Raw genomic sequence first — 26417 nt, 5'->3', positions numbered from 1 at the left:
CCCGATCTCCAACCCCGCCGCTCTCGTCTACGTTGGCCGTTGTTTCGAGCCCCGATCTCCGAACCCAGATGTTGGCCATCCACACGATCCCGGTACTGTAAACAGAATAATGGAGACATCATTTGCGATGAGCGGAGGCTCAGGCTCAGGCGGAGGCGGAGGCGGAGGCTGTCAATCTTTCTTGACCAGGCGCGCCACGACAGGCCAGTGGTTAATCTTGAACAGAAACATTCCAGACACTTGCGACGGAAAAATAGTCACGACGACAAAGCTATACGCTCAGACACACTATCAAGATGAAGGGACTTTTCAAAACTGCCGTCGCCGCGGCGGTTGTTGCCGGCGTTGTCGCTCAGCCCCATAACCACGGTCACGCCCACCTCCACCGTCATGCCCGCAAGCACAATCAGTCGCCCGTTGAACTTGAGAAGCGCACCGACAAGACCGTCATCATCACCGAGGTTGTTGAGGGCCCCACCGTTGTCAAGTACGTTCTTGACGGCCAGGTCATCCCCGAGGAGAAGGCTCAGGAGGGTATCGCCGCCGGCCAGTTCGCTGTTGTTGGGTCGTCGAAGCCTTCCTTCAGCGCCCCTCCCCCTTCCGTCACCACCTCGATCGTTCTCCCCGAGCATGGTGGTCAGTTCTTCGAGAAGACCACCAGCGCCAAGCCCGAACCCACCACAACTTCAGAGGCTCCCAAGGTCAAGGCTACCGAGGAGCCGGAACCTGAGAAGGAAGAGGAGGAGGAGGAGGAGCCCGAGGTTCCCAAGGGAACCGGTCTGGACGCCGAATTTCCCAGCGGCAAGATTCGTTGCAGTGAGGTTCCTACCGACTATGGTGCTGTCAAGATTCCCTGGTCTACCACTCGCGGCTGGACCACTTTGGCCAGCTTTGGCGACTGGGTCAAGGGCAAGGCCGTTGACAACATTGACCAGCCTGTTGATGGCACCTGCGGGCCCAAGATGATGTGCTCTTATGCCTGCCCTCCCGGTTACCAGAAGACCCAGTGGCCCGAGGAGCAGGGTGCCACCGGCCAGTCTGTCGGTGGCCTTTGGTGCAATGCGGATGGTTTCTTGGAGCTCACCCGCCCCTCCGTCAAGACTCTTTGCGAGGCTGGCGCCGGTGGTGTCTTTGTCCGCAACGAGCTCGATGACAACGCTGCTGTTTGCCGTACCGACTATCCTGGCAACGAGAACATGATCATCCCCGTTGATACTCAGCCCGGCGGAACCTATCCTTTGACCAACCCCGACTCCAGGACCTACTACAAGTGGGAAGGCAAGCCCACCACGGCTCAATACTACGTCAACAACGCCGGTGTCCCCGTTCAGGAGGCCTGCAAGTGGAAGAGCGAGAAGTACCCCGATTCTGCCGGCAATTGGTCCCCCACCAACATCGGTGTCGGCAAGAGCTTGACGGGCGAGACCTTCCTTTCCGTCTTCCCCAACCTGCCTACCAGCCACGCCATTCTCAACTTTGACATCAAGGTTGAGGGTGACATCTCTGGTACCTGCTGGCTCAAGGCCGGCACTTACTCTCAAGACAAGGGCTGCACCGTATGTATCATTCTGCTAATGTTGATAAAAACGAAAGAGGCTAACATGATGAAACAGGTCGGTCTCAAGCCTGGCGGCACTGCTTACATTGTTTTCAAGAAGCCCGGCAGCTTCCAGGTCTAATACACGTTAGAAATGTAGGGGATGAGGAGAAAGTGGCGGATTTGGAATCGCATATTACGGTTTAAATGTGTATACTTGTCATTTCACATGGGGTCGAATGGGTTATTGTTGCTTCAATTACGTCGAAACAGGTTCGGGTATAGGAAAATCACTGTCGTCACAGGGGCAAGCAGCTCGAGGGTGGATTTTTGCCTCCCGGTCAGGTGTTGGGCCTCTGTCGATGGCTTACTTTCCGTGTACTTGTTAGGGACTTTTATATCGTGCGCTTTCGGCGTTATATGGAACTCGAAGATTGTCAGATGTTGTGGGTCTTTGGTAAGGTGGGTGGGGGTGACATATTCTGTCTGTCTGTCTGTCTGTCTGTCGACACTGTTGTTTCCTTTGTGTATAGATCTCCTTAGGTTTGTAATTAGTTGTTATTCTTTTATCTCGATGTCTACTCTAAAGTCACGTTCATAATCGTGGAGCTCCCGAACCACTCAGGTGCTGGATAAGATAAGGGGTAAGGTACGCCCGTTTAGGTGGCAAACAGGCGCAAGCTCCAAGTACCGCGCGGCCCGAAACCCCAACTGTGGCGCAGGCAGGCAGCGTGAACTGCTATTGGTGAGCCTTCGTCTCAGCTTGTGACGGACGGTTTGCTGCAGCTGCAACTGCACGCAGAGAAGAAGACAGCTTGGACTTGAGCCTAGAATAGACGAGCAGATTCATCAGCCTTGCCGTGATTATCTCCTTTTCCCACAATTTCCTCCTAGCAACGAAGATAACATCAGTAGCAGCAACCGAGGAGGAGGACGAGGCTTGGCACTAACGTAACCTACCAATATCTTATCGTCGTCCAACGCCCAAGAGCCGAGCTTGGCTGCCCGCTGCTGCAACGCACACGCATTCGGCACTTTTGTACGCTGCCTGTTCGTCTGCGCATTGCGAGCCAACATCAGTCAGCCTTCCCCTTCCGCGCCTTCAGCTTTGATACACCCTCGATCGATTCCCTCGTCGATGAACGACCGGTTCGATAACGACGCACCATGAAGGCTTGGAGAGCTTTGCAGGCCACGGCCTTGCTGGCCTCAGCCTTATGGGCGACACCCCTCGCTGCTGCGAAGGATCGCCCAACCTTCCACTCCAAAGAGTTCGAAAATATACCCATGAATATCAACTACTTTGCCGACTCGGATGTAGTGCTGTTCCAGGATATCGATGATGGCAATGTCTATCTCTCCAACGACGCCGGCGCAAAGTGGGAGCGCGTGGACGCTGTGCCCGAAGGCAAGGCCGTGCTCCTGACCATGCACGAGTTCGATTCGAAGCGCGCCTATATCCTTACAGAGGGCTCCAAGCATTACCGAACGACGGATCGCGGCAAGAATTGGGAAAAGTTTGACTCGGGCGTCGACCTGAGCATCTTTCGACCCGACATGCTGGCTTTCCACGCCGACGACCCTGATCGTATAATTTTCAATGGCATGAGATGCCATGGCTTTCAGTGCCAGGAGGTTACAACTTATACCACCGATGGATTCAAGACCAAGGGGAAGGCCTTGCGGGACGATACGGATGGCTGCTGGTGGGCCAAGGGCTCAGAACTATTCACGACAGGTGAAGATGACCTCGATAAAGACCGTGTTATTTGCATCGTCAGGGACAAAGTCTCGCCTTTGAAGCAGGACCAGCGCCTCAAGATCTCGGACAACTTCTTCAAAGGGACCGAGGAAGCCAAGAATATTCAAGAGTTCGAACCGAACTTGGATACTGACAAGGTTATCCAGGGTGTTGTGAGCATTGCGATCGTGAAGAAGTGGATCTTGGTCGCAACTACCTCGCTCAACACTGACGAGATGGCGCTTTTTGTCACTGATGACACCAAGAAATGGAGCCGTGCTGCCTTCCCCGCGGCCCACGACAGCCACGACCACCGTCTTGCGCAAAACGCATACACCGTGTTGGAGAGCACCAATTACAGCATTCAGGTTGATGTACGGACATCGAACCAGGGTAATCCGATGGGTGTCATGTACAGCAGCAACTCCAAGGGTAACCACTTCACTGAAAACGCCGAGCATACCAACCGCAACAAGCATGGCCATGTCGACTTTGAAAAGATCGCTGGCATTCAGGGCGTCTATCTCGTCAACAAGGTCAAAAATTGGGAAGAGGTTGAAAAGAAGGCCGGCGCTGACAAGGAGATCTACTCGGAAATCACTTTCGATGATGGGCGCACATTTGAGAAGATCACGGCTGATGGTAAGCGCATTCATCTCCACTCTGTAACGGATCTTAGCAACATCGGCCGCGTCTTCTCCAGCGCTGCCCCTGGCATTGTCATGGGTGTTGGCAACACTGGCGACGAGCTGAAGAGCTACTGGGATAAGGGCAACCTGTACGTCTCGGACGACGCCGGCAAAACATGGACCAAGGCTTTGGACGGGCCTCACAAATACGAGTTTGGTGACCAGGGTTCTATCTTGGTTGCTGTCAAGGACTCCAAGGAAGAGGACATCTCTGAGATCAGCTACTCTTTGGACCACGGCCAAAAATGGAAAACTGAATCTCTACCGGATGATCTTAAGATCAGACCGTACATCCTTACCACGTCTCAGGATTCAACCAGCTTGAAATTCCTCCTCATTGGCAAGACGAAGAAGTCTCCGGAATGGCGCGTTCTTTCTATCGACTTTGAGGGCCTTCACGAGGATACCTGCAAGGAGGATGACATGGAGGTGTGGTCTGCTCGTGTCGATAAGGACGGCAAGCCGACCTGCCTGATGGGCCACACTCAGAGCTTCCATCGCCGCAAGAAGGATGCTAAGTGCTTCCTGAAGCAGGAGTTCAAGCATGCTGTCGCCGAGACTAAGGACTGCGACTGCACGGAGCAAGACTATGAGTGTGACTTCAACTTCGAGAGGGATGAGGATGGCGAGTGTGTCAAGAAGGGCAAGGTACTTGCACCTGAAGGAGCCTGCAAGGACAAGAAGCCAGATGATACCTTCAAGGGCACCTCGGGATACCGCAAGATTCCTGGGAACACTTGCAAGGATACCGACAAGATGAAGGACAAGTACAAGGATAAGGAGTGGAAGTGTAAGGACGCCATAGGCGGCAATGGTGGTCCCACTCATGAGCTCACCGGCAAGGTCGAACAGACAAAACATGTCATGGAAGGAAAGAAGTGGGACGGTTTTGAGAAGCACTATCTTGAGCGTGGTGATTCTAGCACTGGGACGGACGAGACGGTTATCATGCGCCCCCTTAACAAGGCTGGCCCGATTTTGGTCTCGTTCAACCATGGCAAAGACTGGGAAACGCCCAAAAAGTTGGAGGATGAGGAGATTACAGCCATCATTCCCCATCAGTACTTCAAGGATGCCGTTTTCTTCCTTACCTCTGGCAAGAAGGTATTCGTGACCATGGATCGCTGCAAGACGTTCCAGGCGTTCGATGCCCCTACTAAGCCAGATAATGACATGTTCCCTCTCGCTTTCCATCCAGATCACAAAGACTGGCTGATCTGGATGGGCAAGAAGTGTGATGATGGCGAGTGCTACGGTGTTGCACATGCCACTGAGGATCCCTTCGCCTACTGGCGGACAATTGGAAAACAGGTTCGCCGTTGTGAGTTCACCGGGTCTTCTGCCTACAAGTTCGAGGGCCGCAAGGAGAACCAGATTCTTTGTCTCAAGCATGAAAAGGAAGATAAGGCCAAGCCTTTGGTGCTTGCGTCATCGAACGACTGGTTCAAGAACGAAGAGGTCTACGGCAAAAACGTGAAGGATTTTGCGACCATGGCCGAGTTCATCGTCGTGGCTGCCGAAGATGCCGAGAAGAAGACATTGCAAGCCAGCGCCAGTTTGGACGGCAAGAACTACGCCAACGCCCATTTCCCCCATGGCTTTGAGGTTACCCACCAACACGCCTATACCGTTCTCGACAGTTCTACACATGCCGTCAACCTGTTTGTTGCCACCAGCATGGAGGAAGGCCGGCAATACGGCACCATCATCAAGAGCAACTCTAACGGCACATCCTACGTCGTTAGCGTTTCGCAACGTCAACTGTGACGAGTCATACTACGTTGACTTTGAAAAGATGCTCGGCCTGGAAGGCGTTGCGGTTGGTCAACGTAGTCGCCAATTCAGACGACAAGAATGGGGACCAAGAAGCTCCAAACAACAAATCCACGCACAACGACGGTGCCCCAGTGGGCATATTCTCCCCGCTCCCGTGGGAAGACAAACCTGGAAGCCCAATGCTCCCCTGCCACGATAAGCAAGGCAGCAAGGACTGCGCCCTCCACATCCACGGGTACACCGAGCGCCGCGACCACGGCAAGACTCACTCCTCCCAAGGCGCCGTCGGAATCATGTTCGGCTGGGGTAACACGGGCGACTCCCTCGGCCCCCTCAAAGAAGCAGACACCTACATGACCACCGACGCGGGCAAAACCTGGAAGCGCGTCATGAAGGGCACCTGGACGTGGGCCATTGGCGACCAAGGCGGGATTCTCATCCTCGCACAGACTACCGCCTCCGCCTCGAGGAAACAGTCAAACAAGCTCTTCTACTCCTTCGACCGAGGCAACACTTGGAAGGAGCACGAGTTCTCCGAAAAGGAGGTCGAACTATGGGACGTCACCACCGTCCGCTCAGGCGGCTCTCACTCCTTCCTCCTCTGGGGCAAGGACGAAGACGACAAAGCCTTCACCATGAAGCTCAACTTCAAGGGTTTCGCCAACAAGGACTGCCAATTCGACAAGGACCACCCCGAGAACGGGGACTACGAGCTCTGGTCACCAGAACACCCGGTGCAAAAGGACGGGTGCTTGTTTGGGCACAAGAGCAAGTATCTAAGGAAGAAGATTGCAAAGGACGGGGATGTGCAATGCTGGAACACGATGAAGATGTCACCCTTGTACGGAAAAGAGGATTGCGAATGCCAAAGGGAGGATTTCGAATGGTTTGTCCCCTTCCCCTTCTGTTTCTGTTCAACACCAAAAAAAACTAACCTTTTTTGTCAAAAAGTGATTACAACTTTGAAATGGACCCCATCGGCCAGTGCTCACTCGTCAACGGGCTCTCTCCCATGACAAGAGAGCAGTGGTGCTCTGAACACCCCGACGCGATCGAATTCTTCCCACCGTCGGGGTACAGACGGATCCCCCTCACGACGTGCAAGGGCGGCAAGACGATGGACGAGCAGTCGGAGCCGGTGGCTTGCCCTCAAAAGGAGGAGGAGTACGAAAAGAAGCACCGCCGCTCGGGGTGGAGCATCTTCTTTGCGGTTGTCATCCCTGTCGTGATTGCTGCCGGGGCGGGGTGGTATGTCTGGAGGAACTGGAACGGCAAGTTTGGGCAGATCAGGCTGGGGGAGAACGGGACGAGCACCCATGTTTTTGATGAGGGGCAGCCGTGGGTAAAGTACCCGATTATTGCTATTAGCGGGGTCGTTGCCGTTGTGGTGGCCATTCCGGTGGTGGCGGGCGCGGTTTGGAGGGTTGTCAAGGGGGGGATGGAGAGGGTTGGGTTGCTTGGTGGTGCGGGAGGGGGATCGAGAGGGAGGTGGAGCAGACTTGGTGGTGGTGGTGGTGGTTGGGGGAGCAGGAGGTTTACCACACGCGATAGTTTTGCGAGGGGAGCGGGGGGGTATGATATTGTGGATGGGGATGATGAGGGGGAGTTGCTTGGGGATGAGGAGAGTGATGAGGAGCAGGTTTAGGTGTTGTGTGATAAGGTGTGAAGCAATGATTTTGGACAAGAAGTCAGCTGGAATGATATGTATGGTAAACGGGGGGATGGTGACGGGAAGGATATAGCAACATTGATCACGGGTTGATTAAAGGAGGGTGGTATAGTGGTTTTATTTTGATGACGGACCTGTTTGCTGGTGCTGTATGATACATGGAAGGGAGGAAAATGGAAAGGATAGAAAAAGAGTTTCCTTGCCCCCCCTTTCGGTCCTGAGCTCCATCGAATGTTACGAAATGATATGACAAACCTTTCAAATCAAACGAGAGGAAACACCCTGTTTTCATTCAACACAACCAACGTCACACAAGAGGTGAAGAAATATGACCTTCAAAAACGCTTTTATTTTATGACATGCTACCGAACCCAAGCTTAGGAGTACCTGTCAGCACTTGCTTGCGTCTTTTCTACCGCAGAAACACCCATGAAACCAACCTGCATTTTACCTTCAGGAAAAGCATACCATTCCAAGAGATGTCAATGCTCGAGTGCTACAGCACCCGCCCGCGCAAACTACGCGAAAGAAGAGGACTTAACCCCTAAACGCCTAACCCGTGTGATATTGTACAGATGAAAGATGACAGATGCCTCTAGCAGCCCACGCTACTTGTGGTGACGGTGAGTGGTGCTAATCCTGGCCTGCCATTGTGTGATGAGTGCCGCAAGCCCGAGAGGCCCTTGAAAAAATATGAAACGAGAACTCGACACTGTCAAGGCCCGTCGCGACCCAGAAAATCGGAGGAGAGAAAGAAGCCCCAAGAGACAGCTAATGACCTGGTTGAGACTGTGTGCATGGCCGTGGGTAACCGACACTGGATTGCAAACGCAGAGTTCCTATCGTGCTTCGTAGGTTTAGTAACGTTGCCAGGAGGAAGGCTGTGGTCCGTAATCAGGCGGTGTCAGTTTTGGTATATACCCCTCATGGCTGCTGTTGTGCCCAGTTGGCGATGAGATTCTCGGGTTGCGAGGCACTGATTGTGAACGGAATCCTCTTGGGGCTGAACGAGAGCGCGAACCCTACTGCTCACTCGATCTACCCCCGGTATTGCCGAACCCGTTCATATTCCAGCCAGCATACTTAGGCACAGGCGGGATAGGAGGAAGGCCATTGCCTGGTTCCTTCTTGGCAACCGTAGGGGGTTGGGGCTGGGGGGCTGTGCTAGATTCGGGCTGCGCTGCCGTCGACGCAGAACCTGGAGCTGGTTTAGGAACAAGGCCCTTGTCCTGGAGATATTTAACCGTCTTGACAATGGTAAGGTCCTCCTGCTCCTTGTCATTCAGCGTGAGACGTTGCTGCAAGGTCATGCGCCCGCCGTTCATCTCACGCTCTCTCAAAGCAGCCTCACGGACCGTGGCATCGTGAACAAAGCGGCACTTGCCCCGCTTTCCACAGTTGCCGCCCGTCGAATAATACTTGCAGTGTTTGGTCGGGTCTGCCTTTCTCGGCGGAGGAGGGAGGTTGTTGGAATCCTGACGAGTTGACATGACTTCAGGCTTCTCGTCATCCGATTTAGAATCGGTCGAGGGAGATGAGCTCAAATGCAGATCCCTCATCTCGTCCCCTTCATCCTGCTGTTCGCGCTTCCGCTTGATGCTCGATTCGACCTTTTTCAGTTGTTTTCTAAGTTTCTCAGCCTTCTGGACGAGGTCGGATTCAGAGTCCTTGCTGGCGTCACCATTTTGAGTCTTGCCCGTTGCCTTCTTGGCGGCCTCGATCTTCGCTTTAGTAGGAAACTTGGCGCGGCGTTCAGCAATCCACGCAGCAAGCTCGGCCGAGGTTTGGGGACTGTGTAAAGTTAGCAAGGGGCCCAACTGATGGACAGGACAAGACTTACTTTGGGGCCTCGGCTCCGATCAACTCGGTCAGACGTTCTTCTTCATTCTCCAAGTCTTCCTCAGACTCATCTCCAGGTGTTAGACCCAGTGTGTTAGTCTTGCGCTTCTTCTTTTTGCTCGTCGACGCAGCATCAGGCTTCTGATGATGGGTCGGAGGGGTCTGGGAGGCCTGTCCCTTGTTTTGGTTGCGATTGCGATGCTTGTCGCCGCCAAAGTGGGAACGGTTTTTGGAATTGTTATGAAAACCACCGCCACGATTGTGATGGCGGGGATTGTGACCAGTATGGCCGTCAAATGGCGCTGGCCCAGGCATGTATGGTGCTGGAGGAGGATATGCGGAGTACGGCGCAGCGTACGGTGCAGGAGGACCGTGAGGTCCACCGTAAGGTTGAGGTGGGTATGGTGCGCTCACTGGAGCGGGAGGTGGTTGAGAGTTGCTGTTATCAAATCCTATCCGGATGGGGGGTCCCATCATTTGCCCTTTGGGTCCACCGCGGTCGTTGTTATAACCGCCGCGACCACCTCGCCCACCTCCACCATACGGTCCTGACGTAGGAGGTGTTTGTTGAGGATGACTGCCCCACTGTTGAGCTGGAGGACCTTGATGGGGTGCTCCTGTTGGATAACCCGGGCCGTAGGGAGGAGGGCCTGCGTGAGGGTATTGTGGTTGAGATCCGTAGGGTGCCTGTGGTTGATAAATCTGCGGAGCGTAGTTGGGGTGGTAGTTTTGAGCAGGAAGTGACCCGTGTGGTGGTTGAGAAGATGAGTGCTGAGCGTGCTGCTGTTGCTGACCATGCTCGGGGTGCCACTGTTGCTGAGGTTGTTGAGGATAGCCTGGTTGAGCGGGATGCGGTCCCGCGTAAGGACCCGGAGCCTGAGGGCCGTATTGGGGTTGCCCGTAGCCATATACAGGTGCAGGTTGGTGAAAGCCACCGCGATCGCCGTTTCCGTGACCTCCACGCCCCCTTCCACCATGCCCTCCACGCGTCGCGCCATAAGGATTATAACCAGTCGGAGAACTGCTCGGTGGTGCTGGTTGTGGAGGAGGCGGTGGGGGCCCGTAATTATACGACATGATCGATCGAGACGTGGTTTTCGAGGATGATGCTGTAAAATAAGATGTGAGAGACGCGATATGCTGGACGACTTTCCAGGCTCCTGTTGATGACGGATTGAGGCTTCACTTGAAATCCGATAGTCGGAAAGACGCAGGCTCGGGAGAACGATGAAAAGGGTATCTCTGTGCAGTGCTGTGTCTCTACAAGGAAGAACAGAAAAGCCAACGGGGAAGAGGCAGAGGCAGAGTCAGAAAAGAGAAAACAGGCTTTGATGACGGGTAGTTTCACTGTGGGTTTGGCTCGAGGTGTCGGGAAAGAGGGAAAGGCGCAACGATTGTGGACCAGCGGTGTCTGAAGAAGAAACGCCAAAGGTGGCGCCAGCGCAGGATTCAAAGGCGGTCAAGGGGCTGCTGCAGGGGTTCCTGGGGCAGAATTGAGCTGCAAGTGGGCTTCCCGAAAGGTGAGTCGTCTCACCGAGGCAAGGTCAGTCAGTCAGGGTCAGATGTGTGGGATGAATTTTGAGAGACTAGACTCCATATCAACAATCGCAAAAGTTTTGTAGATTTGTAGAGAAAGCCAACCACAGTGATACCCAACTATAATTCTTGCTTGATTTTCATAACCTTCTGCATTGACCATCTTGTCTTCATTCGTCGTCGCCCACCACTTCTTGAAACCCGTACAGTCAATTTCAGGAATAAACTATACATCTGGCTCACCTGCTTTGGAAGGTTAATCACGCCTTAGCCAACTCGACTTCACCACACTATTCACCCCACATCATCGAAACTCGCGATTATACTTTCATAATCAATAAGCCGAATCAATATCTCGCCAAGATGTGGATTGTCGTGAGTCTCACCAATTTCCTGGTTTTATCCATATTTGGACTTCGAGGAAGATAGCGACTAACACATTCTTTGATCGACTTCCCAAGACCAAAATCGCCGATCTGGTGCAGCTCAAGCCCCAAGACTTCTACAAGACCAGTCTTGAAGCCATCGAGGACAAGATCAATGAGAAATATGCCAACAAAGTCATTCCAAACATCGGCCTCTGCGTCTGCGTATGGGACATCACCGATGCCTCAGAAGGTCTGATAGGACAATACGATGGTTATGTCAACATAAATGGTGTGGATTTCTTTCTCTTTCCAACATTATGACTCTTGATAACGTCTAGCTAACATCTACGATACAGTTGAGTTCCACATGGTGGTCTTCCGGCCACACAGGGGCGAAGTTATCCAGGCACGTATCAAGGAGCAAACTTCACAAGGCATGCGGCGTGAGTTATACCTCTTGTTCCTCTTTGTGGCTGCATCCTCCCAGCTGACCGACTATCCACGCCAGTCTGCACGCCCTTCTTCAACGATATTTGGATTCCCTCCACTGAACTGCCAGAAGAGACAGAGTTGTAGGTCGCTCATGAGTCCCAGAACCTGCTCGAGTCGCCTTTGTCACTAACCGCCGCCATAGTGTCGAGGCCGAAAAGGTCTGGCTTTGGAAGTCTGACGAGGAAACACAGCTGTACTATGACACCCACGAAATCGTGCGCTTCATGGTTCTCGAGGAGAGGTGGTACACCCAGCCACCAACAAAACCAAAGGAGTCCACTGATTCCGATGCGCCAACAAAAACCACCTACCAGGCCCCATATTCCATAATTGGGACAATGGCCGCCCCTGGTCTTGGCATCACCTTGTGGTGGGAGTGAAGGACAGTAGCCGACGCTGTCACCAAACCCGGTTCATCGAGAGACGCTATCGTATGTTGCTGTCGTCACCGTAGGCCAAAAAGTCACATTTTGTGCATCCCTTATACCCTAATTCCCTCAAGAAGCCGCTGTTCGACACCGTGCAGAACCGAATGGTGTTCAATCACAGCCAGGTTCTCCGCCTCGGCCAGGAACTGCTTATTGGGGTCAACACCAGGGCCAAACATTTGTGGCGCCTGAGGGCCCATCTGGCCCATCTGCTGAGCCATTTGGCTAGCAGCTATCAGGAGGAGGAAGATTGTCAGCACAGCTTGTACTTGCATTGATAGGATCGCCAATACACCTTGTCAATAGTTGCCAGAACAAAACATACCATTGTCATTGCCAAGCAAAAAGTTGAACACAGACTGCAAACCAAACATGCACAAAAAGTACCAACTGATACTTGACATCCACCTCGGGTCCATGTCCTTGGTTCCCACACCAGCCTGAAGCATACTCTTGAACTTGATGGTCAGGGGGAAGGGTAATTTCACTATTTTGCCATGTCAGCCCAGCCGCCTTCCTTCTTCCCGGAGCTGTCAGCCACTCACTAATAACATAACCGCTGAAAAAAGCATTGATCCAGCTCATGATCAGCGTGTTGGGGATGATCATAGCCATCTGGTTCTTCATCATGCCCATCATCCCGTCCATCGAGCTCGGGTCTGTCATTGGGTTTGCCGGGGGCTGACCCTTTCTCTCTGGGTCTTTGAGGTATGCGCCTGATTCGTAGGCGGTGATGACGGCGTCGCGGCGGGAGTGGAAGGAGCGGGGAGAGAGGACGTGGAAGTTGGTGCGGAGGGAGATGCCGTGGAGGAGGGAACGCTGCTCGCGGGTGGAGCGGAGGTCGAGGGGTTTGGGGGCGGAGGACATGAGGACTGTGGCGTAGTGGCGGAGGATGCCGGTGAGGATCATGACTATGGTGATGGGGAAGAGGATCCAGTAGCTGTGGTGAGGGTGGTGTGGTTAGTGACATTGTTGATGGTGGTGAAAGACAGTGGTAGGGGGGTGACATACAATAACTGGGGATCCCTATGGATCGTCTGGACTGGTACTTGCGCCATGGTTGTGGTCTCTTCACAGGGCGAGATAGTGTTGTTGTGGAATTGGGTTAAGTGTTTGGCTGGTGATGGGATCAAGACAGCAGCAATGCAATGTCGTCGTTGCGCTGGAGCTTCCCATTGAATGCCAAGATTACAGGGGTTGCTCGTGCGCGCGGCGCAGGAACCCTGCCAAAAAGACGGGTAGAGGAGCACGGGCCACTTCTGACGTCCAAAGAGGTGGCCTTTCCGTTTCGCGACAGGTGTTTGTCTAGGAACTTTGAAGCCAACGATCGAGAGGTTTACTACCAATTCTTCGCAGGAAGCTCTGTTCTGGCTTTGAATATAACAGTATCTGGGATTGTCTTTCGTTTCAATTCATTTGCTCAAATAACTTGTCATCATGGCCACACAAGAAAAGATCACGGTCTACAACTTAGCAGGTAAGCTCCCCTCCTTCACCACCCCCCTCTCCAAGTCCAGCCTCTAATCCCACTTATTCCAGACCTCAAAAACACCACCGACGACGCCATCCCCAACTACCTCACCTCCCTCTCCTTCACCCCCTCCCACCTCCTCACCGACGTCCGCCTCGCCCTCGGCTTCTCCGCGTTCGCCCTCTCCGCCGCCTGCTTCGCCTGGGACTACAACTTCGGCTTCGAGTCCACAAAAACTTACACCGCCTTCGCCGTCGCCCTCTACACCATCCTCAACGGACTCCTCACCTTCTGGATCTTCTATGTCGAAAAGGGTACAATCTACCAGGGCACCTCCCCAAAAGGTGACAAGATCCGGATTTCGACCGAGACAAAAAAGAATGTACCAGTCTATCACATGACGATTGAGGTCAAGGATGGGAAGACAGGGGAGAGGAAGACGTTGAAGATTAGCAGGAGTTTTACCGAGTGGTTTGATGCCGCGGGGAGGTTTGTTGCGGCACCGTTGCAGACTGTGTTGGCGCAGGGGGTGGGTGTTATTGGGAGGGTTGATACCAAGAGGGCGAATGCTGCAAAGGTTGAGGGTGGGGAGGCAGGGCCGTCGGCGGTATATACTCCTGAGATGTTGGCTATGTTGAGTGGTGAGGGGGTTAGTGTTGTTGGGTCTGCGGCCGAGACGGCGACGGGGACGGAGGCGGCTGAGGCGAAGAAGGGGGGAAAGAGGAGGAAGAACTAGTCGTTCGAGGATCGGGAATGATTAACCGGGTTTGTTGTGCAAAAACTATTTGTACAGAAAATGGTGTTGGCGGTTACAGGGGGGGCTACAGCGAGTTTCTGGCTAATTGATTCGTTTATCTATGTATGGGGAAGGTGTCCTTTGGTGGACGGCAAAAAGTCAACAGAGATACCCATGGTTCAAATTGCTTTGCTGCTCATTGGATCAGATGGGTTCTATCTACCTGCAAATCTGATACCCTACCCCTAAACAACCTTCGCCCAGTTAGCCCTGGCTGACCGCGCAGCCTCACGCACCTTTCTCACAGGGTCGCCACACGCCGAAGCCAGCATGCGCTGTGTTGGGCGCGAGAAAGAAAGGAGATAGCGCTCCTCAAACGTCTTTGGTAGCGCACCGAGCACCTGCAGTGACAACTTCCGGCAGGTTGTCAGAGTCTTGTGGAGCGTCTTGTTCGAGGTGGCTGATTCCTGATACACCTTGGTCGTCCCACTGATGATCTCCTTCAAGAAACCCTTGAGAGCGCTTGGCTCGTTGGCCAGGATATCAACCAGGATTTCCAAAGCGGCAATCACCTGCGCCTGCGCGGCCTCCTCGGAGAGGACACTGTCGTCCTTCTTGTTGCTCAGTGCGGTGACAAGGAGACGCAGCAGAGACTCGAGATCGTCCTGGTAGACGGTAAAAGGACAGTTCTTGATCACTGAGAGAATCATGATGGAGTAACGGGCTGTGGCCTTGGGGTCCTTGTCGCTACCTGGGCGGGCAAGGTCGTATAATGGGCGGACGAGGAAGTTGTAAGCCCATTGCTTGTAGAACCGCTTGATGTTCGCGTGGCTCTCCTTGTTCAAAACTTCGCTGTTGGGTTGGACTAGGATGCCCATGGAACGAGCGACGATTTCCCCGTTGGGGCTTGGGCTAGCAGCCGCCTCGTGGAGGATAGGGATGAGGTCAAGGACGAATTTCTCTTGACGGGCCACGGCCCCGGCAACGGTGTGCATAGCAACGTTGGTGAAGGAGTGGAAGCTGCCAGAGTCGATGTCTGATGATCTGACGGCGTTCTTGATGTAGTTCGTCCAGAATTCCAAACCACGCTTCAAGGTCTGGTATTCCTCAGATGCAGCAGGTCCAGCTGGGTACTTGTTGGAATAGATGGCTCCAACGGCGGCCTTGATATCGCTTGCTCGTGGCGAGGAGCCAAGGTCGGATGTATCGCAGATAAACTTCTCTGCTACACCTCCGGGTTGATACTACAAATGTTGTTGTCAGTTTGGTTTGGAAACGGTGATTTAGAGCATGAATCTCACCAGCTCAGTCATAGCATCCGGGTGAAGTCCCTGAAGGATACCAACTGTGAGTAACCCACTCAATGGGCTAGCGCAGGGCTTGTCCTCGGAGGTCTTGAACAAGCTGAATGCCTCGCGGGCCAGATTACAAGACACCTGCAACTTTTCATCGAGGCTTCGCACAACCAAGGCAGCCGTCTGAGCAAGCTGAACAAGCGCTTGCTCTGACCATGGTGCTTCACTATTGGCACCCTTGTAAAATCCCCTCACGATGAACAAGCTGAGTCGCAGGAACTGGAGATACGTCTCGGGGTCATCCTCGCCAAAGCTTGAAGCAACTTCGTCTGGCAGTATAGATTGACCCTCCGCCTGACTGAAGAATGTACCTGGAAGCTGCTCAAATTCCGCAAGCCAGTTCTTGTCGCTATTTGAATACTGGGCCAGTGCACCAGTCCCGTACCTTGCTTCACAGGCGTCACGGAACCATATGACCGACGCATGAAGAGACGACAAAATGTACGAGTTGGCAGTAAGGGACTGAGCCGACAGTGGGAAGAGGTATACTAGCGTCCGCAGCCACGCGTCATAGTGCCGCAGCGGGCTGTATGGGTGTTCCGGCTCCGTGTCAGACTTGACCTGGGTCGGAATCTCTGAGCACCCGATGAACGCCAGTCGAGAAAGCAGAATCTTCAGAGCCTCCAGCGAATACTCAGAAGGACCAGTCCAGTCGCGCTTCTGGATTTCCTTTCTGGCTGGCTTGAGAATATGCCCATAGCCATCTGTGTAACTCATGATGATTGTGCGCAGAGCAAGCACAACGTCATCTTCCAGCGTCGCATCCTGACTCTGATTGTCATTGGAACTCAGGGTCAGAGGCTTCACAAGTGTGACAGTGAGAAGGTTGCAGATCTCAAAACAGATAGCCCCAGAGCAGAGGAGTGACACCTCGCCCTTCGTATCCAAAGCTTGCTGGCTGACAAGCAAGCCAAGACCAAGAGCGACTTGTTTCAGGACATCGCTCTCTTTGGAATCAGATTCACTGGCCTTGCCAGTCCATATTGGTAGGTAGACATCGTGGAAGAGGCTAACGAGGTGGGTGCGTGGCTCGGAACGTAATTGCTCCTCATCATCGGGATGTCCAACTTTCCGGTTCTTAAAGAGCTCTATCCGTGTCTTGAGAATAGAGTTCACAAGTAGCAGAAGGTCTCGGGTATGAGTCGGAGACTTTGGTTGTCGAAGATTTTGGCGGATGATATCGATGAAGCTAGCATTGTAAAACACATAGCCCTTGATGCTTGCGGTGACAACCGTCAATAACAGAAGACCTGCTTGTTTCGTGTAGGTCGGATTGGAAAGGTCGTCTTTGCAGTCTCCAAACACCAGGTCGATGTAGTTCTTCAGCAGGGTGACTTCATGCTTGTGAGTTTTCGAGCCATCGAGCTTTCTGGCAATAGCACGGAGCACTTCGATGGTGGCGTCGATGCTCTCCTTTACCTCCCCGTTTCGTACTTCGTATTTCAGGGACCCCCAGATCTTTTTGATGTATGGGACAACGCTAGCCTGCGGGTTTTCGTACTCTTCGATACACGCCTTGATGGTTCTCAGAATGTCGACCTAACGGAGTTAGCAAGCTATACTTTCGGAACTCAGGAGCATTTTCAGCATACCTTGACAGCCACCGTGACTGCATCCCCTTGATCAAGCTTCTGCATGAGAAATGGAAAGGCAAAAGGGGCAACACGTTGATGCGATGAAAAACAGTTCCGCACCGCCTCCTTGAGGTCCTCGGCTGTGATTCCTATTGGGGTGGCCGAGCTCCGCAAAGAAATGGGGAAGTAGGCAGAGAAGGCTTTGAAAATCTCTTCGGTGACCTCGGGTGATGGTGAGAATTCGGTGAGGAGTCGTCTGATGATTTTGAACCAGATCATAAGGTTTCTTGGGTCTCGCTCACTCGAGCAGAGCTGGAGGAGATCAAGGGCAAAGCCGCATGAGGAGCCGTACTTGTGTTGAAGTTCGCTGCTGACTGCTGGGTCTTCCACCAAGCTGAGAAACAACTCATAAAGCTCAAGTCTGGTAACGGCAGTCTGTAGCCGGAAATCTTCCTTCAGCTTGGAGACATCTTCCAAGACTTTGATCCCCATCTCTGGCTTGAAGTTCTTCATGGAATACAGCTGTCGTAGGGCTTTTGCAGACGCTGTAATGCCTGCTTTGTGATCGTAGGAAAACATGGCACCGAAGAAGCCGATCAACCGCTGGACTATTAAACATCGTTAATGGCTGTGCCTGTTGAGTCACCTAAGATAGTCAAACCTTGATCGGGTCTAAGAATAGTTTTGTCGAGCGCCTCCAAGGTGCCGGCGAGAAAACCCAGAGCTATAGAACAAAATGTTAGTTAAGGTCAACGTCGGTATCAGACATACAACGTTACCTTTCGCTCTGGAAACAATATCACCATTTGCCCTTTCATCTTCATCTTCCAATTGGTCATCGTCGTTGGAATGCGTCAAGGTCATCCATTGGTGAACAGAGGCGGCCCAGTTTCCCACAACGGTGCTGCTTGCTCGGGAATCCTCAATCTCTGAAAGTACCATTAGCCAAGATGAACATAGGGAAGTCGTGTACTGTGCCTCTTACCCTTGGCGGCTTTCTTGGTGAGTTGTAACTTCACAGGCTCATCGTCAGCAAGCACATATTCCAGTGCCCACTGCTTGAATTGTGCCATTTTGGAAATGCAATTCTCTGTCAGAACAGTAACTCCAGGCCCTGGGAAGCTCTCTAGGAATCACCGCTTCGGCCTTCAATGTTGATATGGCCCAAGCTCCGAGTGCTGATGTTGGACAAAGTTTTTTGGGCTGACGAGAGTGTTTAAGCACAGCTTGACAGAATGACCGTGAGCGTTGATAGGAACTGAGTGCTTTCAGGTTTGGTATTGAATTGGGATGGCCTATATCATGAATATCCTTCGAATGATTCGCCCACCAATGCGCATTTCCAAGCACGTTGGCTGCTCCCATCAAGCAACGCCGTTATCGCCCTCTGCCCCACGTTGCCCCGCGGCAGTAAAACCCACGGGCACGGGCGGTGAACCGAGAGTTATGACGCTATCTTGGCAGTTGAATTTCGCTAAACCTCAACGGGTAGGAGGGGCAGTAAAAAACCGATGCATTCCGGCGGCTCTGGTTGATTGGGTATCACTTTATTTCCACAGTATTACAATACACCTCCTCCTAAAATACAATACATTTTACTCCATCCCTCCGCACTTGGCATTAAATTAAGCATTTTGTAACTCCATCCACCTCATTCCAGCCTCTCCACGTCCACCTCCTTCCTCGCCGCAGGGATGATATGGCTCAAATCTCCCATGGGAAGGTCAAAGGGCCAGTCCACCGATTGCAGTAACCCCCCGATCATGGCCCACCAACTGCAAGCGCTGACGACAAAGCAAGCAGCACCGCCGCCGACAGTCAGTCTGTGAGCAAGAGCCAGTCGATCTTCGGCATGGGCCCACTCGGCAGCGGCGAGTAGAGGGAAGGCAACCGTATAGGCGAGGAACAGAATGACGAGACAGAGGTTCGTCCTCAACGAGCAGATGAGGAATACGAACGACAGAAGACCGACGAAGAGGTAGAAGAAGCCGAAGCTGGCGTAAAACTCGGCTCCGAGGACGCCCGACTTCATATACGGGGTCTCCGCGCCGAAGCCAGGGGTGAGTGTCGCGCCGAGGGCGAAGAAGAAACCGCCTAGCGTTTTCGTTAGATCCAACATTGCATTCCACTTTGTGGTGGATTGCCGAAAAACGTACCATATGCGCAGTACACGACGAAGGCGAAGGTGTGAGCGAGGAAGAACTCGAGAAGACCGCCGAGGAACAAGAGCAGACCACCGCAGAAGAAATGGGCGCCGTTGTTGGCAAACCCATTGGGATCAGATCCTCTCCATCCCATCAACTGACAGGACAACGGCGTCAAGGTTAAGACTAGCCCTGCCAAGGCACTGAGATTTAAGGTTAAGTTAGCCAAGACTAGGTCTTTTGGGATCTTTGAAGCCGTTTTCTTGGATCACGAACAGTGGTGCTGGGTTGCCCCAATTCTTCTTTCTTGGCTGAATCTGGGTCTGGGCGATGATTTGCGCCAGCTTCTCGGAATCGGAGTCGTAACCCATTGTGAAAGTGGAGAGAATTAGTTATTAGAAGGCCGGTAAGACAAGAACGCTGACGGAGAGAGAGGCTGATGAAGTGAAGACACAGAGATGAGAGTGGCAGACGGGCAGACACGACTGTTTATAACCTCGAGCGTCTCATCACCTCCCCTTTCTTGTTCCCTTCATCCATTTCGCTCCAATACCATAGCCGTCTCGCGAATCTCTCCACAGAAGGGTCCTCATGCCTGTGGTTCTGGATACGCTGGTCTAGGGTACGTTGCTGACCTTATCTCCGACGGTCCCGTCCAGAACATATCCACCACGTTTTCTCCCACGGACTTGCTCGTCATTGGGCCTTGCTCAGGAAGTGGAAGGGATCTGGACTCGAGAAGCATTTACTGGAAGTAGATCATCACCGGTAGGAATCGGGTGGCCTCGGAAAGTGTCGGTTCCCTTCAGAATGCCCACAGGCATTGCGTGAATTACTCTCGATATTCTTACACTAGGACTTTACGCAATGCTGCAACGTCTCGACATCGGCAAGGGACCCCTCGTCTATGACAGGCGCGCATGGGTTTTTTAGCCTTACAGGAAACGGTGGGGCCCATACTGCGATTTTCGGTACGCCAAAACTCTAGGCGTATCCAAGAGTGTGAAATTTTTTGACAAGTTGAGTTGAGAGTGAAACGGTATGGAAAAAGACAGATCCATGGTGATCGCTTCCGACAACCGCCGGTTATTCTGCCACTCTCAGTGAGTCAGGGATCAAACCTCTCTCATACCCATACCGAGGCCATATCACAACAAGGTGAGTGCGATTTCACAAATCCCTTGCGCTTTCTTCAAGCTCAATCGCAAATCATTGCTTCCTCGTAGTGGGGCATCGCGGGGTACGGATTCACGATGCGCGAACTGGCACCTCTACGGCCACTGCCCCTCGTCTGATATCATTGGGATCTTAATAGCTTCACATCCCCTTGACAGGCCCAATTCCTCACCAAAGTGACAACCCCGACTAACCCTTCTGTCCAGATCACCGAACCTTCACACGATCATGGCTTCCACCAAGGCCGCCGTCCCCCAGGGGGCCCCCTCCGAACCCCCCAAAACCTGCAAAGTGATCCTCGCCGACACCATCGCTAAAAAGATGCTCGCCGAAGTCCAATCCACCCTCTCGGCCATCCAACTCCCGCGCCGCCCAACCCTGTCCGCCTTCCTCGCCAATGACGACCCCCACGCCTACCAGTACGCCGAATGGTCCAAAAAGACCTGCGAAGAACAAGGCTTCTCGTTCAACCTGGTAAAGGTAGACAAGGAGTCCCTCGAGGAGGCCATCATCGCCGCCAACAACGACCCCGAAGTCGACGGTATCCTCGTCTACTACCCCATCTGGCCCGCCAACCAAGGCCATCAGGACCGCTACATCCAGGAGACCGTCTCCCTCGCCAAGGATGTTGAAGGTCTCTGCCACACCCACCTCTTCAACATGTACCACAACGTTCGCTTCCTCGACCCCCCTGCCAATCTCAAAAAGTCCATCCTTCCTTGCACCCCATTGGCGATTGTCAAAGCGTTGGAACACCTCCAAATCTACAACCCCATCCTCGCCTATGGAAACCGCCTCTACGGAAAGACAATCACGGTAATCAACCGCAGCGAAGTCAACGGCCGCCCCCTCGCCGCCCTGCTGGCCAACGACGGCGCGACAGTCTACTCGGTCGACATCACCGGCGTCCAGCTCTTCACCCGCGGGTCCGGCATCAAGGCGCTGCGCCACCAAGTCGTCGACAAGCCCGACCTCACTCTCAACGACGTCTTGCCTCTGTCGGATGTAGTTATTGGTGGCGTCCCGACTGAAAAGTTCAAGGTGCCGACCGAGTTGCTGAGAGAAGGCGTGGTCTGCATCAACTTTAGCAGCTTCAGGAACTTTGACGGGCCGGCGGTGAAGGAGAAGGCGAGTATTTATGTGCCGAGCATTGGCAAGGTTACTATTGCGGTGTTGTTGAGGAATTTGGTGGTAAGTAGACCCCTTTAAGCCCTTTGGTTTTGGTAGCTTGTATGGACTGACGGTGGTGATGTGTAGCGGCTTATCGCCAACAGCCCACGGCAGGAGGGGACGAGTGATGATGCGCAAAAGGCGAGGGAGGGGGCTTTCAAGGATGACTAGATTTCCCGCTATCTGTGAGGATTTGTTTTGTTTTTGTTTTGGTGTTTTCTCTGTTTTGATCGTGAGCAAGAAGCTATGCGTATCGAAAAGTTGCGAGTGTAAGGAAAGTTTGTAAAAGGGGGACGACCGGGAGTCCTGTGATGTTATAGAAGACCGCATCATCAGTGGTCGTCAAAGATTCATAGAGTAAAATGGAAAACGCATCAAATCACTGTGTTGTTTCTTCTTTCTCAGAACATGTCGTTTCTCTTTGGCTTGAATGAAGAGTTGCTCAGCTGAAAAAGTCGCCTGTTTTCCCATTACCTCCATTCTCTCCACAGCCAAGTGAGACATGAGGCATCACCACCTAGCTAGGTACATAATAAGAATACAACTCAATTAAATCTTTGCTTTTTGGTCTTTTCAAACTGGGCAGGGCCACTGTCGAGCTTATCTTGCGTGCCTTTGGTTTTTTTTTTCCATTCTTTTTTCCATTTCTCCATTTTTTCATTTATTTTTCTTTTACATCATATGTTACAACTCAATCCCATATCCTATCTCTTATTGAAACTATACCTCCATATCAAAAAGTAATCTTTATACGTTAACCTATCATATTTCTAAACGTCAACACAAAAAGACAAGAACAAAGGGGTATCGAAACCAACATCTTCTTAAAATACCATGTACAAGAATATCCGCCACCACAAACAACAGCAACAAACAAAAGAAAGAAATGATAATCTTCAGACACCAAGTCTCACAAGCTATCAGGGGTGAGGGCAGAATCACCCAGCACCCACCACATCCTTATATCGAAGTGAAGAGAAAAAAAAGAAACATCCGCTGTATGCTTTTCCATTAAGCATTAAAAAGTGATATCGCAACACAACAGCACAACCTCTCCTCACACCTTCCCTCTCCCCCTCCCCCCCCCCCCCCCCAAGATAATGATCCCACCACCACCAATAAAACCCATCCGCTTTTGTGTATATAAAACTTTTCAAGTACGTCCGTTTCGTCCGTTCATGTTTCATTTGTCGTTCGTCGTCCCGACGCAAAGCCATGCCAATGCCATGCCATGCCATGCCATGCCTTACACACTCACACAACGACACAGTGCCACCAAAGCGACCAGCATCGCCGGGCTATGGTGACAGAGCTGAGCGAGCCACCCATTCAAACAGCGTTTCCAGAATATGCCAGATGCTCGCGTGTCTAGTAATGATGAATGCAATGTCGTGCTCATCATGCGACACAATTCTCTTCACTCGGGTGGCTCCCCCAACCCTTCCAATATCCGGTTCGCAGCCTCGATCCTCCGCCTGAATTGCCTGCTCTCCATGCTCGCCCTCCCATTCTCCGTCAGACCCAGCACACACTTGCCCAAGTTTGCCACAAGCCTCTCCACGAGGAACTTATCCTCCCTGAGCAGCTCCTGCAGCGGCAAGGCCTTTTCCCTAGGCAGGCCAAGGCCTCCAGCGGTGAAGGTGCTAGCTACACTGGCAGCCCTCGCCCTGGGACCGATGCTGGATTCGCCACCGGCTTTCGCTTGCTCATAGACGCTGGCCGTCTCACTCATCAAACTCTCAGAAAGACTTTTGAGTTCGTGATCGGGTGAGTCACTGGGTGTGAGCATGCCACTGCTGCTGGCTCGTTTTGTTTTGCTGCTGGGAACTAGTGGAAAGCTCCGGTTGGTCCCTTGAGAGTCAAGTGATGCTACGGATGGTCGATGGAGAGATGAGAATGCGGAAACAGACGTGGGCCTCCTGAGAATCGGTTGCCGTGGAGTTTGATGTGCGCCTCCCTCCGAACCCTCCTCTGGTATCGATGAAATGGAAGCGTCGCTATCCCCAGCCATATGCGGATGGGTTGCCCCAGATCCCGAGGCATGGTGAGAACTCCCGGCGCTGAATGATGATTTTTTTGTCCTGACAGAATTGACAGATCGACTTCTGTTGCGATCTGGGGATATAGATATCCTAGAGAAGCCGGGAAACGTGCCATCCGAGCCATAGCCCATTTCTGGTGTGACCGGTGACTTGCGTGACCTAGCCTCTTCGGCAGTAGCGAAGGTATCTACTGTCGAAACAGAATCCCTACTGTTCCGCCTGCTCATGGGAGATAGGGACTTGCTAGGGCTGTCGCTGTAGTCGTCCGTCCTCGTGGGGCCTCTCGTGGTTTCCACCGAATCTTCTGACGTGTAGCTGTCTACACTGCCTCGTCTCTCCAGCTTTTGGCGGCTCATGGTGCCCATAGCGCTATGCAGGAAGAAATGCTCGTAATCAAATGCGTCCTCGCGATCTTCGTGGGAGATCTGGTGTTGGACAGTATCGTGATACAGTGATTCTCCACTTTCGCTCTTGATATCTTCGTCGGCGTCCTGGAATTCGTCTTCTAGTTGTTCGTCATCCACGTCACCGTTCTCTGTGAGCATGTCCGAGACATCGTCGTCATCGGGACTCACTTCCTCGCGTGCAGTATGCATGGGATCGTCCGTCTCCAAGGCCCGGTAGTCGTCCAGGTCTAGTTCGCCTTGTGTTTGTGTGCCGTGAGAAATACCCGTCACGTCATCCAGGTGGCTACCCCTGAGACTGACTTGAGCATTGTCCTTGACATCGCCATCAAGATCAGACTCTTCTCCATTCCAGGGGTTCCTCCCCGATACGCTGCCTGTCAGAGCGATCGAGTTCCTGTTGGAAGGGGGTTCCGTGTACCACTGGTCCATTTGCGAATACGTGAACGGACTCGGCGTTCTGAGGCTCTGCAAGCTCCGTCGTTTGAGATTGTCTGCTCGGGCTTGCTCGCGTAATGTTGAGATTTTCCCCTTAAGATCCTTCATTTGATCCTTGATATCTCGCATCTGAGCAGAAGAGGTGGATCGCAGCAGAGAATTCCTTCGGCTTTCGTTGCTGCTAAACGACCCAGAGGTGGGACTGAGAAACTCCTCTATCCTGGCGCTTCGACTTTCATTGTCCGGGCCTTCGAGTTGGGCAACCTCATCTTCCGTCAGAGCGTGTGGACCTGGTTTCTTGGCTGGCGGAATATTGTATGTCGGACGGCCGTGCTCATCATCGATCTCCTCACGAATTTGATCGGCGCTGCGTGACATGACCAGAGGTTGCCTATATCCGCCTGATACACCCATAGCACTTTGTGACCTCGGTACAGCGACCCGGTATGGCAGCCCGTTGCGCATAGCAATGTCACTCGATATTCGCGTGTGTCCAGAAGAAGCCTGGTTTGAAATCGCGGCAGCACCTGAAGCGATGATTGTGGCCGCATCTCGTGGTTGCGCTACTGTTGCGGCTCTTTGAAATGGTGGTGACGGCGTCGAACCGTCAGACCCGTATGCGTTGTTGTGTAAAGAGCTTCGCGCACGAGTCAAGTTACTTTCCATCGTCTAGAATCTAGTCAGCAGGTCATCTCTAAGCACCTTTTCCCTCCCAAACATACCGTGAGCCGCTGTTTCGCATTTGCCAGAATCTCCTCGGCCCGCCGGCTCAAAGAGCTTGTCGAATAAGTGCTGAGTCGATCCATGCTGGTCATCCTGGTTACCCCTAACCTGTCAGGATCAACAGCCAGCCTTCCCTCGTGGTAAGAGGAGGCGGTGCTTTCCTCATCATCCCCTTGAAAGACGCTGTCCTCCACGCTAGCGGAATCGTCAAAGTCGGCGAATAATCCGGCCTGATTCTCCGTTGTTATCGTACTCGTACTCTCCATGCTGGCTCTGCGCTCACGTGTGACTGCGGCAATCTGCTTCGACTTTTGCATGGCCGATGTTGCTCCTATTGTAGGGGAGGATCGCAGCGTGGCATCCAGTCCGGTTCGACGTGTGAGCGATGTCGCCCTTCGACCCTTGTTTCGCGTTGGAGACGGCTTCCCCGGCGTGCTTTCCACCTCCGTAACCTCCCCAATGTCCGACAGCATGGTTCCGTTGCCATATATAATAGGTGTCGTCGGCGTTGCTGGTGCGTTAAGGCCGTAAGACAGACCCCCCGTGCTCCCTCCCGAATTAGTTGAAAATATGTGTTGCATGTCGGCAGATATCGCAGCTGCGTGTGTGCCCTTCCACATGCCGAGCGGCGAGTGGCCACGGCCGTCAAGATCTTTTTCGGGGGAGTAGCTCTGATCAATCTCGTCCGGCAGTATCATATCAGGGTTCGTTAGAGTAGGCGAAGCGGGCAGGGGCGGGCCGCCGATCTGCTGCTGTTGATGGCCATTGTGATAGCGAGCGTTTGCGGCCTCCATGGAAGCCATGGCGGACAATCGATTCCCGAGCGGAGATTCAGCAGTCGTTTGGGCGGTTGTTGCTAGGGGCTGGTGTGTATTTATGCGGGAGGGGACCGGATGCGGAGGAAGTGACGCCCACGACCAACACCACGCTCACTCTCACTCACCCAACCAACCGCCTGTTGACCCCAACACTGACACTTCCTGGCCGCAACGCCCGGGCAGCAGTAGCACACGCTACGTGCCTTGCCCTGGCAAAATAGTAACCGTACGTGTACCGTTTGGCGAGTACTGTGTCGGTGGTGCAACCAGAAAGGTCCGAAAAGGGGGAAG

The 26417-nt window shown here is 53.0% G+C and overlaps 10 protein-coding genes across 10 annotated transcripts; 5 read left to right on the top strand and 5 right to left on the bottom strand.

Moving 5' to 3' along the window:
* Positions 1-296: 296 nt before the first annotated feature.
* PODANS_1_16850 (uncharacterized protein) lies at positions 297-1679 on the top strand (the record flags this gene model as incomplete). The annotated part of the gene is made up of 2 exons (XM_001907097.1): positions 297-1556; positions 1614-1679. 2 exons carry the CDS (start codon positions 297-299, stop codon positions 1677-1679), a joined length of 1326 nt encoding a protein of 441 aa, XP_001907132.1.
* A 1025-nt stretch (positions 1680-2704) lies between these two features.
* On the top strand, positions 2705-7388 carry PODANS_1_16840 (uncharacterized protein; the record flags this gene model as incomplete). The annotated part of the gene is made up of 4 exons (XM_001907096.1): positions 2705-5386; positions 5490-5620; positions 5739-6629; positions 6695-7388. The coding sequence occupies 4 exons, from the start codon at positions 2705-2707 to the stop codon at positions 7386-7388; spliced, it is 4398 nt and encodes a 1465-aa protein (XP_001907131.1).
* A 1046-nt stretch (positions 7389-8434) lies between these two features.
* Positions 8435-10328, bottom strand: PODANS_1_16830 (uncharacterized protein; the record flags this gene model as incomplete). Its single annotated transcript, XM_001907095.1, has 2 exons — positions 8435-9260; positions 9319-10328. 2 exons carry the CDS (start codon positions 10326-10328, stop codon positions 8435-8437), a joined length of 1836 nt encoding a protein of 611 aa, XP_001907130.1.
* An 822-nt stretch (positions 10329-11150) lies between these two features.
* Positions 11151-12027, top strand: PODANS_1_16825 (uncharacterized protein; the record flags this gene model as incomplete). The annotated part of the gene is made up of 3 exons (XM_001907094.1): positions 11151-11162; positions 11249-11426; positions 11750-12027. The coding sequence occupies 3 exons, from the start codon at positions 11151-11153 to the stop codon at positions 12025-12027; spliced, it is 468 nt and encodes a 155-aa protein (XP_001907129.1).
* A 101-nt stretch (positions 12028-12128) lies between these two features.
* Positions 12129-13133, bottom strand: PODANS_1_16820 (uncharacterized protein; the record flags this gene model as incomplete). The annotated part of the gene is made up of 4 exons (XM_001907093.1): positions 12129-12307; positions 12401-12562; positions 12621-13015; positions 13087-13133. The coding sequence occupies 4 exons, from the start codon at positions 13131-13133 to the stop codon at positions 12129-12131; spliced, it is 783 nt and encodes a 260-aa protein (XP_001907128.1).
* A 379-nt stretch (positions 13134-13512) lies between these two features.
* On the top strand, positions 13513-14282 carry PODANS_1_16810 (uncharacterized protein; the record flags this gene model as incomplete). Its single annotated transcript, XM_001907092.1, has 2 exons — positions 13513-13552; positions 13615-14282. 2 exons carry the CDS (start codon positions 13513-13515, stop codon positions 14280-14282), a joined length of 708 nt encoding a protein of 235 aa, XP_001907127.1.
* A 245-nt stretch (positions 14283-14527) lies between these two features.
* PODANS_1_16800 (uncharacterized protein) lies at positions 14528-18284 on the bottom strand (the record flags this gene model as incomplete). Its single annotated transcript, XM_001907091.1, has 6 exons — positions 14528-15513; positions 15643-17176; positions 17230-17819; positions 17858-17935; positions 17991-18132; positions 18168-18284. The coding sequence occupies 6 exons, from the start codon at positions 18282-18284 to the stop codon at positions 14528-14530; spliced, it is 3447 nt and encodes a 1148-aa protein (XP_001907126.1).
* A 578-nt stretch (positions 18285-18862) lies between these two features.
* PODANS_1_16790 (uncharacterized protein) lies at positions 18863-19330 on the bottom strand (the record flags this gene model as incomplete). The annotated part of the gene is made up of 1 exon (XM_001907090.1): positions 18863-19330. One exon carries the CDS (start codon positions 19328-19330, stop codon positions 18863-18865), a length of 468 nt encoding a protein of 155 aa, XP_001907125.1.
* A 1429-nt stretch (positions 19331-20759) lies between these two features.
* Positions 20760-21872, top strand: PODANS_1_16780 (uncharacterized protein; the record flags this gene model as incomplete). Its single annotated transcript, XM_001907089.1, has 2 exons — positions 20760-21722; positions 21789-21872. The coding sequence occupies 2 exons, from the start codon at positions 20760-20762 to the stop codon at positions 21870-21872; spliced, it is 1047 nt and encodes a 348-aa protein (XP_001907124.1).
* Positions 21873-23118: 1246 nt separating this feature from the next.
* On the bottom strand, positions 23119-26111 carry PODANS_1_16770 (uncharacterized protein; the record flags this gene model as incomplete). The annotated part of the gene is made up of 2 exons (XM_001907088.1): positions 23119-25243; positions 25288-26111. The coding sequence occupies 2 exons, from the start codon at positions 26109-26111 to the stop codon at positions 23119-23121; spliced, it is 2949 nt and encodes a 982-aa protein (XP_001907123.1).
* Positions 26112-26417: the final 306 nt, after the last annotated feature.

Source organism: Podospora anserina, chromosome 1, assembly GCF_000226545.1.
Source record: "Podospora anserina S mat+ genomic DNA chromosome 1, supercontig 4".
NCBI classification, from domain to species: Eukaryota; Fungi; Ascomycota; class Sordariomycetes; order Sordariales; family Podosporaceae; genus Podospora; species Podospora anserina.
Note: the sequence above shows the minus strand (reverse complement) of the source record. Positions and strands in the feature narration are given on the sequence as shown.